Genomic DNA, 17101 nt, shown 5'->3' with positions numbered 1-17101 from the left:
ATATTTTTGATAAAATCCGATGGCTCAGTGAGGCCTGCATTGACAGCAAGATCATTTCCTTTTTCAATGCCCAGAAAGCTACTAAAAACATACTTAAAACAGTTCATGTGACTACAGTGGTTCAACCTTAATGTTATGAAACGACAAGAATACTTTTTGTGCGGCAAAAAAACCCCAAAATAACGATTTTATTCAACAATATCTAGTGAGGGGCGATCTCAAAACACTGCTTCATGAAGCTTCAAAGCTTTACGAATCTTTTGTTCTCGAATCAATGGTTCAGAGTGCCAAAATCACATGATTTCAGCAAACGAGGCTTCGTTACGTCATAAGTGTTTCGAAATTTCAATAGTTCACGTGACTTTGGCAGTTTGATACACTCTCCAAACCACTGATTCGAAACAAAAGATTCGTAAAGCTTCGAAGCTTCATGAAGCAGTGTTTTGAAATCGCCCATCACTAGATATTGTTGAATAAAGTCGCTTTTTTTTTTTTTTTTTGGCGCACAAAAAGTATTCTTGTCCCTTTATAATATTAAGGTTGAACCACTGTAGTCACATGAACTGTTTTAAATACGTCTTTAGTAGCTTTCTGGGCATTGAAAAAGGAAATGATCTTGCTAGCAATGCAGGCCTCACTGAGCCATCGGATTTTATCAAAAATATCTTAATTTGTGTTCTGAAGATGAACGAAGGTCTTACGGTTGTGGAACGACATGAGGATGAGTAATTAATGACAGAATTTTCATTTTTGGGTGAACTAACCCTTTAATGCCCTCAGTGTTTAATTCCATATTGACAGCGTGCTGTGTGTGTTGCCAAGTCCGCGATTTTCCTGCAGAATTGGGTTACTTTTTCACTATTTGTTTTGTAACTCCGTGGGTTGAAGTGACCGCACTAACGCGATATTTAACCCCCGGAACGTGATTGGGCTAGTTTTGAGAAGCAATTAAGTGGATTTTATGGTAAAAACCTGGCAACCCGTTTGAATCGTTCTTTTGTACATGCAGGTCACTTTAGAACCATGATCTGTTCACACTGGAAATCTGATATTGACCACATTTAAAACAACAATGTGAACAGCTATAAAAAAATAAAAATAAAAAAATAAAATCAGATCGGAGCAAAAATTGGAATTAAGCATTAAAGCTCGGAGTGTGAACGTAGCCTATGTACACTAACTTTAGAAAGAGAAAACTTCATTAGAGGCTGTGTGGCAGTCATAATTTTTGAAAAATTAAAATGATTTGGATCCATAAAAGTCATTTGAAAAGTGGCAAAAGTAAATGATGAAAGCATGATAAAAAGTTCCCAAGACTTGTTGTCTTTTAGTTAAAAAGCTGTTAGTTTTTATAAAAATCAACCCCTGAGACATAAAAGGGCCCGAAGTTAAAGAAACACCCATCAATTTGAGAGAAGATTCTTAGGAACATGTCAACAAACAGCAACATGAAGGAAGGCTTGCGGTTGTTTTGCACTGATTTGCGTAGTACGGAGAAAAATAAGAAAAATAGTGGAAAATGTGGATGTGACAGTGCTTAGGGAGAAAACTTTTTGTAGACTGGTGCACACAAGGGTTTTGAAAGGGGGTGGCTCTATTATTTGGGTTGTTGTCAATAAACATGTTTCATTTAACAAGTTTCAGTCTGACGTATTAGAAACTTTGCCAATGTCAGTCTGTGAATCTGCATGGCTTATGTGGCCATTTTGAATACTGTAACCTGTTAATAAAGGTGCCGAAATATAAAAAACACCGCTTACATGTCCAACAGGCCCATGTTAACAATTATTCCTTTTTTAGGATAAATATCTGAGACAAAGTTGATAAAATGAAACATTTTTGTTCAACAACTTCGTCACTCTCAATCAACGTGTCTTTTCTGACGGCTGTGCAGAAGAATCAGCATTTAACTCTTCCCGATTCTGATTCCAGTGTAAATACATTTACTGTATGCAGCATTACAACATCTGTAAAAATGTTCCTTTTCATAATATACTGTATGCTGCTTATATGCAGCTTCCTTTGAAGTGTAAATACAACTATAGATAGGCAAATCTAACCAGAATAATCCTGAGAGCAGGCTGTGGTGCCAAAGACTTACATAAAATGTTTTTATGTGATTGACAAATAAAAATGTGAATCTTTTTATTCACTATGTGCTTATGCTAATTGGAGATTCAGGATTTGGAGATGGAGAACTCAAAACTGAAGAAGAAGCTCAAAGAACTGGAGGATCAGCTGATGGATTCTCGCTGCTCACCAGTACGTCCAGTAGGAAATGAGTCTTGCTTATCATTCCAGTCAGATGCTGCTAATCTCAATGATTCTGCTCTCTTTCAGTTCATCAGAATGTGTATGTTTTTCTCTTCTATCTACCCACGCCACACGTTTTCCCCTTTTTCTCTATTCCAATCTATCTGTCTCTCTCTCTCTCCCCAACCCCCAGTGCCCTTTTTCAGTACCTGCATGTTAATGTCTCTAATGAGCCGTACATTTTGCAGAGGCCGTCTGCCTTGTCCTGGTGTGGTGATGTCACATCACTGTCCAGCCTAGAGATCTCCTCTGTCACTCTAACGCCTGTCAGCTCACCCGATTCCAGCCAATCAGCAAGCTTGCTCACCCCTCCTCCTGCTAAACCCACCCAATTACAGCCCACAAGTGGTTACATCGTGCCACGACCTCGTGTAAATGTCTTGTACACAAAAATAACACAGTGCACTTTGCATGCGATTCACTTAGTTACTGTACAATCTTACACTCTTTAATCTGAATTTTTCATATGTAAAAGAGATAGTTCATCCAAAAATGATTATTTACTCCCATGTGGTTTCAAACCTGAGTGGCTTTTTTTATTCCATGGAAGACAGATCTCTAAAAATGCCAAAAAGCAAAATACAGATACAATAAAAGTAGTCCATATGATTCATGCAGTATAGAAATGGATGAACTATTTCTTTAATGCAGTGGTTCTCATTTTTTTCTTTTGGGGGGACACTCCCCTTTGAAAGTAAAAACCTGCACCCCACACACAAATGAACTGGTGTGGCTGTCACAATATGGCAAAATTGAGCCAGAAGACTCAAATAAGAGGTTGCTCTGATAAAGCTTTCCTTGTCATTTTTGATGCATAACAAAATGTCTTTCTCTGTGCTCAGGTTTGACTGTAGTAAAATTAATGCAAAAACTGACACTTCAAATCAACATTTCAAAAAAAAAAAAAAAATCTAAACCTTGACAAAAAGTCTTTGAGAATGTCTAAATATGTATCCTAATCTTAGTTAAAATATTTATGTCTAAAAACAACTAGAGAATATATAAGCCTTTTTATAAAGAGCTACAGTATATAGGAGTCTAGTGGTTACACCATGGCATTACAAGGTTTTTTTTTCCCCCCACCAGATGGCACTAATCTGCCTTCAAAAATTGCATGCGCAAATTCGATTTGTTTAAATATTATTTATTTTTAACACCACCCATATTTTTTCCTGGGCTCACCCAGTAGGTGACCCTGCTTTTACAGTTTGCTGGAATGCTGCCAGTCAGATGTAATTATTTCCTACGGGCTACGTTCAAGAGAATTAATTGCAGCTTCATCACACAGATTTAACTCCACCCAGCTAAATAAAACAGGCTTGGTGCAGATTAATATTTCTGAAACAAATATTTCTGTGAAACACATTAGGTTGCACAGAAGAAAGCCCAATCTAGGACCTGCCCTGTACAGTTTAAAGGGTTAGTTCACCCAAAAATGAAAAGTCTGTCATTAATTACTCATACTCATGTTGCAGACCTTTAAGATAAAAGATAAGACAAATTAAGATATTTTTAGTGAAATCCGAGGGTATCTGATCCACACATAGGCAGCAACGTCATTGCACCTTTTAAGGTCCAGAATACTGAGCCCACGTTCAGACGTAAACACGGAAGCTCTGCAACGAAAATAGCGTAGCAATACCCTCAGATTTCATCAAAAATACCTTAATTTGTGTTCTGAAGACAAATGAAGGTCTTACAGGTTTGGGACGACATGAGGGTAAGTAATTAATGACAGAAATTTCATTTTTGGGTGAACTAACCCTTTAAGAATCGGCACTGCTATAGCAGCAGAGGAATATTATTTTGTTGAATAGAACTGAGGAACAGCTGATAACGTCACCGGTTCAGCTTTGGTTGACCAATCGGCGTCTCATGACTGCCCACATGTGGAAAACAAATTTTGAAGCAATTTATCCTTTTTCTACCCGTGAACCATGAAAACGAACAATCAAGCCGTAATCCCGTTTTTTCATTTTCTGAACAAATGAAAAAACGAATAAAGGTGCCGTTTTCTCATTTCTGCTTATTTAATTTCAAATTGAAAAACAAACTATCAAAACGTACACGGACCTCACATATACCACACAAAATCTGATCAGAGCAGTCAAACTGAAACGTAAAAAACGCAATTCATGTGATTTTTGGCTGTTCACACTTGCAAAATCTGGACAAAATTTGGACTGACAGTCTGAACGTAGCTTTTGTTTACACAACCGCTACTCAGTGAACGCCATACATAGAAGAAGAAACTCGCACAAACCTCATTGGTTGTCGCATCAGCCGTCAATGTGGCAAATTTGAATATTGAAAGATTTGAAAGCTAGGGAAGTCTCCCCACCTTTTGAGAACCACTGCTATCTTTTTTTTCTTTCAAAAATTATAAATCTTTCAAGATGAATAAATAAAAAGGAGCACATAAATGTATACATTGAATGTACAGTTAAATGCTTAACACACAAAAGAAGTCTGACCTTTCAATGGGCTGGTTCTGATGCCTTAATAAGATTATGTTTGTTGTCAACGTTATTAGGCTGGAAGCATACAAGCTAGAGCGCCCTCCACTGACATATTTGATATGGTTCCATTCACCCCTGAGTCTCCAATTACAAGACGGTTGAATTGTAACGGCATCTCATCTCCGTACCTGCCTCCAAGAGACAGAGGTGGGGGCTTTTTATTTGTGCTGTCTCGCTTAGATGAATGTGTCACATTTTCAAACACCTGGAGGCAAAATCCATAATTGCTAATGTCATATGCTTCTCCATAAAATGGTTCATTTGAGTTGAAAACAAATGGAGCCAGAGTGTAGATGTTTTGAAGTGTATGAAGACGTTTGTTAGCATGCAGTTGTGAATTTCGTTTTTGATTTCTAATGCACTGACAGATATTCTTGATGTTTCAGATCATTTATATTAGGGATGCACCGATCCGATACTCAGATCGGGTATCGGCTTCGATACTGCCCTTTTTGCCGGATCGGGTATCGGCCGGATGGGACCGATCCAAATCCGATATTGTGCGTCTATTGTGTTATTGTTAAGCTCCACAAAAGGCACAAAAACATTAAAAATTACCATAAAGTTTCCGTGCACTATATTCCAAGTGTTCTGAAGCCATTTCATAGTTTAATTTCAGGTACAGATAAATATTTAAGTCGTTAAATTAGAGCTCACGTAAATGCCTCCCTTCGCTGCGGCTGTCAGTCATTCTCCATTCAGCATTCAGACTGCGTGTTGCGTTCGGTTACGACAGTCAACACAATGAAACTCTCTCCAAGATAATTCAATGTATCTATTATTATACTTCATCTGTAGACAAAGATACCGGTAATACAATACCCATCAATATATCTTCACTTTGTGCTTTGAACTTTTCAATGCGGAGCACTGCCGCTGCGCGCTGTGACTCCATGATGCTTCAAGCGCATCATTCTGCACACGGGATGCGCATAAGTTGTTGCCGCTCTGTGTAGGAGCCGCTTATATAATAATAACACTTTTGCGCAACGAAAGATTGTTAATAGCATTTTTTGTTCTGTCCTATCTATCATATGTTGCTGCCTCATTTAAAAAAAATGTATTTTCATTTTATAGTATAGCCTATATTTATATATAAATATATTTAGTTTATGTCATGTATGACTCAAACATTCATGAAAAACAAGCCATGAGTCATGGATGAAGGAATCAGCTGGACTCCTGTTTATTTTGAATGTCTACCAAGCTAGTGAAGCGATTGGTTTATTTACAGTTGTTGCTCTGACGCACAATTATTTAATAAATAATTCACTACATTTGTGTCTGTTTGTTATTTTGTTTTACAAAGTTAGGAAAGTAATGTTTAAGTCAAGCCTGATGCCTTGCACAAAAGAATGATCCCAGTTTCTTCCACACAGTGAGGCATACAGTTTATTAGGTAATTTAGCACTTTTTTTATTATTACTTGAATATCGGATCGGTATCGGCCGATACTGAATCCCAGGTTTCGGAAGCGAAAAAGACGGATCGGTGCATCCCTAATTTATATTTGTATATATAAATAGAATTTTCTGGGTTCAAGCTTTGCAAGGGGTGATCCATGAACTATTTCACACTTCTTACAAGTGTCTGCTAAATGACATATTATTTACTAGTTTGTCTGGTTGTGCTGTAGATATAGACCTGTTTGGAGCAGAACCATTTGATCCGTTCATTTGTGGACCTGCTGTCTTCACCCCAGACATCCAGTCCAAACTGGATGAGATGCAGGTAAACACATTTATTTTTTCTTCTTTTTTTATCTTTCATTTACATATGCAACTGTATTAAAATTCTGATCAATATGATGATTATTTTCATGTTATTTATAAAAAAAATATTGGTGGATAATCAATACGGTGACAATAAATTATGCATCCCTATTTCTATTCTTAAAAAGCGATTTCATTTTTATAATATCATGCATGTACTAAATATTGTAGGATTCAAGCACAATCTTTATATTACAACCGTACAACGGCACTACTTGTTTATGTATCGTAAAGTTTTAATTTGATCTCTGATGCAATGTGCAATATGTACATCTCCAAATTTAAATGCTAAAAACGAAGGTGTAAATAATTTTAAACATGATGCTCACATGCTTTGAAGTAGGATTATGACACAATTCTAGATATGGAAAAGAGAAAAGTCAATAATGTGTCAAAAATAAACAGCAGAAGCAGCCAACATGATTGGCAGACTATATGAAAAGATCAAAGAAAGCATATGAGCAGTATTTGGCTGGCAGAATTCACCTGAATTCACTGTATTATTGACCGTTTTAAAATTTCAATAATCCAGAGGATTATGGAAGTTTCCGTTTCTGAGGACATCCTACCTGTTATGAGATTATTAGACCCTGTAAGTATCTATTTGCACTCCTGTGTCTCTAAACCCTGTAATCCTGAATAATTCAATTATCTTTATCTCTCTTTTCACCCTGAATGCCACCCATAACCTCTCAGCGGCAGAGATGGTTTGTACACATTCATTAGTGATTCACCTCAGTGTATCCTCAAGTATTTTGATATGGTTTTACAAGATTTGCAAGCATGAATTTTGTTGTGTCTATATATGGTATTGTATGTCTTAAAGGCACAATATGTAATTTTTCGCCACTAGAGGTGACCTATTCAAAACAAAGGCGTAGCTTGATGACAGCAAGATTGAGTGCAGAATCATGGGAGATGACGTTTTCACCTCACAGCCGGTGGAAAAGAATCCGACGGGAATCGGGCATTATTAACGTCACTGTAGTATGAAGCAAAGCAGGACAGAGTGCTGTGGGAGCTGAACGAGGCCGCTGGAGCGATTGCTAATGAGAGACGAGCGTGACACATGTCTCGAGAGCAGTGGAGCTTTCATTATGCCACAGTCGCCACTTCCGCTTCTTCCTGTCAAGTGTATGTGGGGTAACGCAGCACTGTTTATCATATTAGATACATCTGAGTGTGTTGAAAATTATAACTTTGCTCTGTGCGTTCGCTCGGCGGCTGCTCTGTGACACTTGTTGCACACTGCAGTAATATAGATTGATTTTAGAATATCATGTTAATATAATCAAGAAAATGTGATTTAAACAATAAGACTTACTGTGTTAAGCTATATAACAATGATTAGTTTTCTGTCTATAAATGTATCCGAAGAGTTGCTCACCTGTCTAATAAATCATATAATATATTAAAGCGTCTTTGGTGTTTCCATGGTTTCTACAAAATAAAACCGGAAATCGAGGGTAACGCAGGTATGATGTCATTGATAGGCGACGCACGGACACGTGTCCTTGTTAAAATTGCTTATTTCTTTAGATTTAAACATTCTTGGAAACATCTGAGATAATGTAAGTACACAAGTTAACAAAATATATAACATTGTTCTAGTGGTTTATGGATATTTTAATCCAAAAAAACTTACATATTGTGCCTTTAATATGTTAGACCAACATGGAATCTGCTGAATTTTCCCCACATTTTCTGGACCTATTTTGTGAGTAATAATATGTAGAAATTGTGCAGAATTGGATTTATGGTAAAATATATTATAATTGAGCTGAGAGTTTTACACCCTTATTAGTAATCAGAAACAAAGGGCTGGGGTGAACTTAGTCAATGACAGGCGTTTAGTTGGAGATTGCGGGATTTGCAGTTGCAGATTCTGTGTGGTGCTGGTTATTGCATGCGTGTCATCTCACCGTGTTTTCAGACTAATTGAAATTTTGGTTCACTCACACATAAGCAGTACTGTGCAGCTGCACTTAAGAGTTTCAGCCCTAAGCTTAATTTTGCAATGTGTAACATGAAGAAGAAACACTGAGAATGTGCACTGATAGAGACTCATTCCTATTGGCTGCATATATTGTGGATGCATTCATTAAAGTCAATATTTCACAACAACAAATGCAGAAGAACAGCTTTCTTACGCTGTTGAGTGGAAACAAAATAAAGAATTAACACTTCAGTGCCGCTTACATGTGCAATGTGAAGCCGGTTATACAGTACTGTGGTGATTAAACAATCTTGAATGTACATAAACAACTGATCTGTAATGTAAATAATGAAAGTTAGGTAACACTTTAGTATAGGGAACACTTATAAACTATTACCTATGACTTTTCCCTCAGTAAATTCCTAATTTCCTAATAGTTAGTAAGGTAGTTGTTAAGTTTAGGTATTGGGTAGGATTAAGAATGTTGAATAAGGTCATGCAGAATAAGGCATTAATATGTGCTTTATAAATACTAATAAATAGCCAACATTCTAGTAATATGCATGCTAATAAGCAACTAGTTAAAATACCCTAAAATAAAGTGTTACCGAAAGTTATTATATAGTCTTATCTATTAACCATGTTGCACGTTTTCATTAAGCTTACAGTTTTGTTCATATTTCACATTTTTTTGTTTTGGCAGGAGGGGTTCCAAATGGGACTGACTCTAGAGGGGACGGTGTTTTCTCTGGACAGCCGATGCTGATTTTGGAAAGACGTTTTTGTATATGCTGTGATTCTTGACCATAAAACCCTCAAATAAATCACGTTAAATATTTGCATTTTAAATTGAGTTTGAAAGAAATGTAGCAGGAGCCTCAAAAGGGTCTGTAGTGGTCATTTCTATTTTTATATAATAAAATCAACATTTAAGATTGATGATTTGTGTATTTTAACTTCTTAATCTTGTAACAGAAATTGTTAAAAGAGAGATGGACACTAAACGTGCTCTAGCTCTTTCTAGAATTTTTCTATAGTTTGGACCAAATTTAGACGGTGTTTGAAATACAAAGATGCATTCATTCACGGCTAAGTTATGTTTAGAATCCTTACCAAATTTTAAAAAGAAAATGGTGGTTGCAGAGGAGGTTGCTCATGTTGTAATGGTGCAATTATAGAGTAAAATGTTATATTATAATATCTAAACTATTAATATACTAAACTTGTTCAGGGTTATAAATTTATCAAAATGTTCAGCAACATCATTGCCGAGGTTCTCCATTTATATTTCCAGATGTTCCGATCCTTTTCACTTTCATTGATGGCTGTTTTAATATGTTAAACTCTTATCACTTGCTCTTTGATGGTGAATAAATGAAAACTTATAGCACACTATATTAGCTTTGTGCTCTTTTTTCAACAGCAGCAAACAGTTACTCTACTAACAGAAAACATTTCTTGTTTTCAGACATTTATTCATGATAAAAATCAATTGAGGTCTGTTGAAAAGGAATTTAAATATTTAATCTGGAATTCATTACAAACAATTACTGCCCCCTTCCCCCTTAAGAGTACAATCCGGCCTTGCTGAAAAAGCTGGATAAAGAGTTTCTTTGTGTCATGTATTTTGGGCTAATGAGGCTTTTAATGAGACCAACACTGGCTTCTGTGAGAGTTTTCATTAATAATGAAGTACAAATGAATCATCTGTCCAACAGTTTGTTATCAACATAAAACATAAGTTTTTCTCTCTCGTGTGGTCAATTGGGTTTGGGAAGAGAACTCTTGGGGAATTGAATGAAGATCCCGCTTTAATACCGCACAAACAAACTCGTCTCTCTCATCCAGATTTACTTAACCTTTAAAATCCACTAGAAATGATTGCAATTTAAGCATGAACAACATCTACAAAACAACACAGCCAAGGTAGTCAAATTTGTAAAACATGATTTTTTGAATTAATTTCAATGAATGTTTTCACATATTTTTTAATAACACATGGTGCATAAAGTATAAATTAAAAGGTCCATATAGTCTCTCATGCACTCATACACCACAGGCTAGTGGAAATCATCATGAATAATCATGAAATAAAGGTCAGAAATTCCTCAAGGCCCTTACAGACGGTGTTTGACAATAAATACTGTATTGGCTGAGAACTCCAGTCCAACTGATGATGCTTTTATCCTTGATTTCACGAGAAACACACATGGCCGATATCAATGCCAAACTCCTGATCTTGGCCACCTACATCCACTGGAGCCAAGTCCACAATCGGCAGCCGTGAAAGTGTTTGTGTGCGGTACTCAAAGACAGCCCTGCCCCATTCACCATTAGGTTTCTGGAGAGAGGAACAAAGAGGGAGAATTGTGAGTTTTTCATTAATAGCATTTTTACATGAACACACTTACAGAATGCTAATCTTGACATTGTCATCAGCATTGGGACAAACTTAAGGACTGTTCACACTGATTCACAGCAGCTAAATGACCTAATGACCAATCTAAAACTTGCAAAGTAGCTTCCCCACTGCTGATTTCCATTTTATGTAAATAATAAATACTGCCAAACAATACAAAGTCAAAAATCGAAACATACAGAGCAGCCGTCGGTGATGACGGTGTACTTCAGACGGTTGCTGCTATATGCCTTGATGTCCTGTCCATCAGAAGCCTTTAGGACTAAAGCCTTCTTCAGATTGCTGTTCTTCTCATCTTTATAGGCCACACTGTTTTTGCAGTGGTAGGTGACGGTCTGTGCTGCTTCTTTTGACAGCAGGCGGAGAAATCTTAACTGGACTGACACCATGTTAGCTGATGCCTCTTTGTTTCCATAGGTGAACTGAAGAGGAGTAATAAAAGAGTAGGAAATATACATTTAGGTGACATATACAGGGCAAATTGTAACTTTATTTATTTGTAGTTTACTTTTTTTTTTTTTTTTTTTAATTGAAATGGGTATCATTGTAATCATATTAACCTTAGTTCCCCGGTTCATGGTTGCTCCAAACCAGACTGGTTTTGGTAAGCTGGAGCGTGAAATCCACCAGTTCTTGCGTGGGATACTGGCAGGGTTGGCAGGTATACAGGTCTCCCCCATTTCCATGTTACAGTACACCTGGATGGCATCTCTAGCGTTGCCCTCATTTGGGTCAATCCAATAATCACCTGGGATGCAATGGGAAAGAGAGTTGTATTTTAAACAGTGAGATCCTCAGATATACAGTACATACACTACCGGTCAAAAGTTTGGAAACATTACTATTTTTAATGTTTTTGAACGAAGTCTCTTATGCTCATTAAGGCTGCATTTATTTCATAATAAATACAGAAAAAACAATAATATTGTGAAATATTATTACAATTTAAAATTATGGTTTTCTATTTTAATATACTTTAAAATATAATTTATTTCTGCGATGCAAAGCTGAATTTTCAGCATCATTACTCCAGTCTTCAGTGTCACATGATCCTTCAGAAATCATTGTAATATTCTGATTTGATACTCAGTTATTATCAATGTTGAAAACAGTTGTGTTGCTTAATATGTTTTTGGAACCTGTGATACTTTTTTCAGGATTCATTGATGAATAAAAGGTTAAAAAGAATAGCATTTATTCAAAATATTAATCTTTTCTAACAATATAAATCTTTACTATCACTTTTTATCAATTTAACACATCTGTGCTGAATAAAAGTATTAATTTCTTTCAAAAAAAAAGAAAGAAAGAAAATTACTGACCCCAAACATTTGAACGGTAGTGTATATTGTTACAAAAGATTTCTATTTTAAATAAATGCTGATATTTTTTAACTTTTTATTCATGAAAGAATCCTGATTCACTAGAAAAGACCCTTATTCATCGCCTGGGGTTGTGTGGACCCCTTTGAAACTGCCTAAATATGGATTTTGAACCATCAAAAATGGTCTATGTTGGGCACCATTCATTAGAGAAAACTCCTGGAATGTTTTCCTCTAAAACCTTAATTTCTCTTTGGCTAAGGAAAGAAAGTCATATACAGTGGGATGAGTAAATAATCAGACAATTTTCATTTTTGATTTTGAATCTTGTTGGTGGACAATTGTAAATAAATCTGTAAGTAGATTCTCACTCTTTACTCAAAGTACTTGCACACAGCATTTATTTGGTTTGAGGTCTGGGCTAGTCCAAGCGATCTGGATCATTAATAGTTCAGGTTCAGCTCACTGACAGATGACCGCCCATCTGTTTCCTGATATGGTACAACCATGCTTACTGTGGGCTGCTGTGTTTGTTTTATTCCTGACATAATGGGATTTTGCTTTGACTTGTCTGTTCGTGTATGAATTCTCCTGAAAGGATGGGAATCACGCAAGTATCCTGTCAAATATTACATAATCCTTTTATGTTGGTTAGCTCTGGTTTCTGTATTCTTATGGTGCATTTGAAATCGAATACTCCCCTACTACAGGGTTGCCAAGTTTTCACAACAAAACCCACCCAATTGCTACTCTACACTAGACCAAAATTAGCACGATTGTGTTTCACGGGGGGTTCCCCTGGTAAAATTTGCATTCCAGGGGCTAAATATCATGTTATTTGGGGTCGCTTCAACCTGTGGACATGAAAAACAACCGGTGGCAATAGTGTTAAAGTACCCCAATAACGCAGACTTGGCAACACTGATATGTGAAAAATCTGCCAGTGCAATGAGACAAAATACACTCGCATTAAAAAACGGACAACTTTATATCTCAAGCAGTTTTGCATCACTTTTCAAGTAAAATGATCTTATTTTTGGATGAGTAAATAATTAATTTTTGGTGAATCATTCCTACAGAGATGTCTTATAAATGCAAACCAGGATGTCCTGGTTCATACTGTACCTGATCAGGGTCAGTACAACTAAAGCATTCTGAGCTACAGTAATACTAAAATGTGTGTTAGTTCATCTCACTCACCGCTCTTCTTCAGAGGATAGCACTGTTTCAGGTCCTGACACGTGCGGGCAGGAAATTGGCGCGTGCCATCAGGACTGCGCATGCTGTCCAACTGACTTCCCAGACTCTTAAGAGACAAGTGAACCTCACTGTCGACCCGAACCGCATCAGATCCATTATTGGGTCTTGCTTCATCCTCGTTGAACTCTGGCGGGGGAGGTGGGGGTTCGTCTGGCTCAGATTCGATATCAAGGTCGAAGTTTGTACCAAAAAGGTCATCTACAGCAGCTGTTGGGGGGCCAGGTGTACCTGGGGGTCCAGGTGGGCCGGGTTCTCCAGGCGGTCCCTACAGACAGATGGGTGAATACTGTTTATGCTGAACATTGGTGTTTTAACATCTAATCACATTAGCAGCATCTGGTAATTAACCATGTACAAAATGTATCTGATTATGAGTCATTAAGGGTGGAATATTTGCCAAAAGAGACAAGAAAAAACACTTTGTATAAATTATAGATTTGCTGTTGCATCCAAGAGGGTGACTGGATATTTTTTTCATGAGAAAAATGCCCAAAACCTCTATAATTCAGCTAAGATCAGCAAACTTCCTTAGGCTGGTTTAAGCAGTTTTTGTATCAGCAGGAAGATCTCGTCTCATAATAAACAGAAAATACATCATACACATGATGATCTCAAGCCTCACCTCTGGTCCAAAATCTCCAGTGTCACCTCGAGTTCCAGGAGCCCCCATTGCTCCAGGTAGACCGATATCTCCTTCTTTTCCTGGTGGTCCAACAGGGCCAGGGGCTCCCTAACATTGACATGTTTAATATTAAATTCTGTTCAACATGCACATGTACTGCTGGTGCTTTGTTAAATCAAATGTTGAGTGATATTTCAATCTGTTGCTCACTCTTTGCCCACTTGGTCCAATGATTCCTATAGCACCATCATCCCCTGTAGCACCCTGGAAGGAAATGATTAACAGATGATTATCAAGAGATGGATATTGTATTGTGTGACAGGTGACATTGTCAATTATACGTACTGATGTTCCAGGTAGCCCATGAAGTCCAGTGAAGCCACGATGGCCCTTCTGACCTCTCTCACCCGCTTCTCCTTTGTCACCTTTGTCTCCCATCGGTCCTTGTGGTCCCTAAGGATGATTAGAAGACATTTTCGCTATGGGTTGTAGAGGTATGTTCACGCCAAGTTGTTATTACCGTATTTACGAGATTTCAACTTTTATAAAGCGTTGACGTCCTTGTAGAGCTCGTAATTTCAACTTGTAAGATGGGAATTTTTTTAAGAGCTCCTACTTGTACCATGTGACCACTGTACCATCTGACAGATTCATTTAGGTATTGATAGTGTTACCATAAAAAATGCCTAATTCCCAGTCCGAGGACGTGAACGTCACATGTTGTTATCTCAAAATTACGGTAATTACGACATGACGTGAATGCATTGTTCACAGGACATATGGCAAAAAAAAAAAAAAACAACTGAAAACTGACTGGATAACCCATAAGAGGGCCAAAGCATGACTTAAAATTATTCAAATTAATATATTATTATTAATACAATAATATATGAATATATTAACATTATTAATAAATTAAAATAATCTAGCTTAATTAAATTGCTAAAAATAAAATCAAGAAATCATATTTTTCTCCTCAAAACTATTGTTTTGTTTGTTTCTAAGTTTCTGTTTATTAAAAAAAAAAAAAAAAAAAAAAAAAAAAGAAGATTAAAAAGAAGCAGATTTACGATGCTACTGAAGTTGTGTCCAATATGTGGATATGCAGACTTACTTTTTTCCCTCTGATTCCTGCCTGACCATCGGGACCAGGTGGGCCTCTTGCACCCTGTCAGCAAAATCAACAAATAAAACAGCATATATAAAAGGCTACAAGATTAAAGAAATGGTTTCATTATATTACATTATGCAAGGATTATTTATTTAGATAATTTCAGTGTACATGCTTTTAATAAAAATAAATGGTCCACACTTATATCATAGGTGTCTTTGACTACTTCTGTATGCACAAAAAATAAGTACAATGTACTTATTCTGTTCATGTTGTATTGCAAAACTCTTTTGTGGCTATTGAGGTGGGATAGGGGTAAGGTTATGGACAGGCTTGGTGGTATGGCTAGGTTTAAGGGAGGGTTAAGAGGAAAGGGACGGGTCAACTGTGAAATTACCACCGTAATTACATGCAGGTATTTCTTAAATATAAGTACAATGTAAAAACATGTACCCCCGATTTCACAGACAAGGCTTAAGCTAGTCCCAGACTAAAATGCACGTTTGAGCTGAAAGCAACTTGCACTGACATATCTTAAAATATGTCAGAGCCATTGTTTTGTCTCAAGATGCACACCAGTAATGTTTTTTTCTAAGGCACATTTATAAAAGCTACTTAAATGCCTTAATTTAACTAAGGCATAATCTTGGCTTAATCTAAGCCCTGTCTGTGAAACAGGGCTATACAGTATGCACACAATAAGTGCATTGTATCAAACGATTCATTTAAATGTTAGTACATAGTAGCTTAAGAAACCTAATATAAAGTGGGATCAATAAACGTATTAAACACCAATCTACTGTGAAGTATCTGCAATGGATACAGGAAACAAACCTGATCTCCTCTCTGTCCTGGACCTCCAGGAGTTCCAACAGGTCCTTGGCTTCCTGGGGTTCCCTGGCCACCTGCAAGACCCTCTGGTCCTGGGTCTCCTCTGTCACCCTGAGAGCGAGTTAACACATCATTTGAACTTGGCCATATTTGGTTTGGTTAAAAAAAAAATGTAATTAGACCATATCAAATGATGAATGGGTTCCTACTCTGGCTCCAATGATGCCATCAGCTCCTTGAATTCCATCAGCTCCAGCCAAACCCTGATTTAAGAAGGAAGTCGTTAAGATAATGTTTTATATATATGTAACCAATCATCTTCACTGTGTTTTTCACACTAACTTCTCATACCTCTGGACCAGCATCTCCTCGGGGTCCGGCAGCTCCTGGCAAACCAACAGGTCCAGCACTACCTTTGGTTCCTTGGGGACCTGGGGTGCCAGCTTTTCCTGGTGGACCCTTGAAAAAAACCAAACAGATAAGGTGATAAGGTGTAAAAGAAGTTCTCTTTTGGCATCCATGCCATTATCTTCTTTGACCAATTAAAAAAACAACCCAACAGAGGCTGCAAAATGTAATTCTAAAAAGACAAATTTTGATATATTCAATTGCATGATAAGAGGATAGAAGTGTTGACTTACCGCAGGTCCAGGAAGGCCTGCCATACCACGCTCTCCTCTCATTCCAGGAAGACCCACAAGTCCCCTCTGTCCTGGAGTTCCACCAGGGCCTGTTGGCCCATCTGGGCCCTAAGACAGTTAGAATATGAAGAATATGAGTTTTGGAATACAGTATTTACTCTTTCCCCACCATTGACAGAATTTTCAGTAATTCATCAGACAACGCTTCCCTGCCATTTATGGAATTTTCCGGCAGTCCATATTTTCACTGTTATATGGTAATAACACTGTTATTACGCATCTTCTGAATGTACTAAACACATGAAATAATTAACCCTGGGTCATTCTAAACCTCGGGTAAATGAAATCCTGGTAA

General features: G+C 37.2%; 2 protein-coding genes across 11 annotated transcripts in view; one reads left to right on the top strand and one right to left on the bottom strand.

Annotated features, from left to right (window-relative positions):
* The window catches only part of gulp1b (GULP PTB domain containing engulfment adaptor 1b), a 61704-nt gene extending 51769 nt beyond the window's left edge, over nt 1–9935 (top strand). For 4 of the 10 annotated variants that reach the window (XM_051896930.1, XM_051896926.1, XM_051896929.1 and 1 more), the window contains 5 exons: nt 2176–2262; nt 2502–2684; nt 4847–4979; nt 6469–6563; nt 9244–9935. In XM_051896930.1, the coding sequence (XP_051752890.1) occupies nt 2176–2262; nt 2502–2684; nt 4847–4979; nt 6469–6563; nt 9244–9306 (561 nt within the window). In that variant the 3' untranslated portion in view covers nt 9307–9935. Of the gene's footprint in view, nt 1–2175; nt 2272–2501; nt 2685–4846; nt 4980–6468; nt 6564–9243 lie in introns of all 10 variants that reach the window. The other 6 variants (XM_051896934.1, XM_051896936.1, XM_051896928.1 and 3 more) reach the window with 5 other exon arrangements.
* Nucleotides 9936–10466: 531 nt separating this feature from the next.
* col5a2b (collagen, type V, alpha 2b) overlaps nt 10467–17101 on the bottom strand; it is a 34289-nt gene continuing 27654 nt past the window's right edge. Inside the window, exons 43-54 of the mRNA XM_051896923.1 lie at nt 16747–16854; nt 16457–16564; nt 16315–16368; nt 16109–16216; nt 15278–15331; nt 14509–14616; nt 14374–14427; nt 14164–14271; nt 13482–13806; nt 11520–11707; nt 11139–11381; nt 10467–10881 (exon numbers count right to left, since the gene is read on the bottom strand). Of these exons, the coding sequence (XP_051752883.1) occupies nt 10735–10881; nt 11139–11381; nt 11520–11707; nt 13482–13806; nt 14164–14271; nt 14374–14427; nt 14509–14616; nt 15278–15331; nt 16109–16216; nt 16315–16368; nt 16457–16564; nt 16747–16854 (1605 nt within the window). The 3' untranslated portion in view covers nt 10467–10734. The remainder of the gene's footprint in view (nt 10882–11138; nt 11382–11519; nt 11708–13481; nt 13807–14163; nt 14272–14373; nt 14428–14508; nt 14617–15277; nt 15332–16108; nt 16217–16314; nt 16369–16456; nt 16565–16746; nt 16855–17101) is intronic.

Source organism: Ctenopharyngodon idella, chromosome 6 (genome assembly GCF_019924925.1).
Source record: "Ctenopharyngodon idella isolate HZGC_01 chromosome 6, HZGC01, whole genome shotgun sequence".
NCBI classification, from domain to species: domain Eukaryota; kingdom Metazoa; phylum Chordata; class Actinopteri; order Cypriniformes; family Xenocyprididae; genus Ctenopharyngodon; species Ctenopharyngodon idella.
The sequence above is the reverse complement of the archived record's forward strand: the minus strand, read 5'-3'. Positions and strand labels throughout refer to the sequence as shown.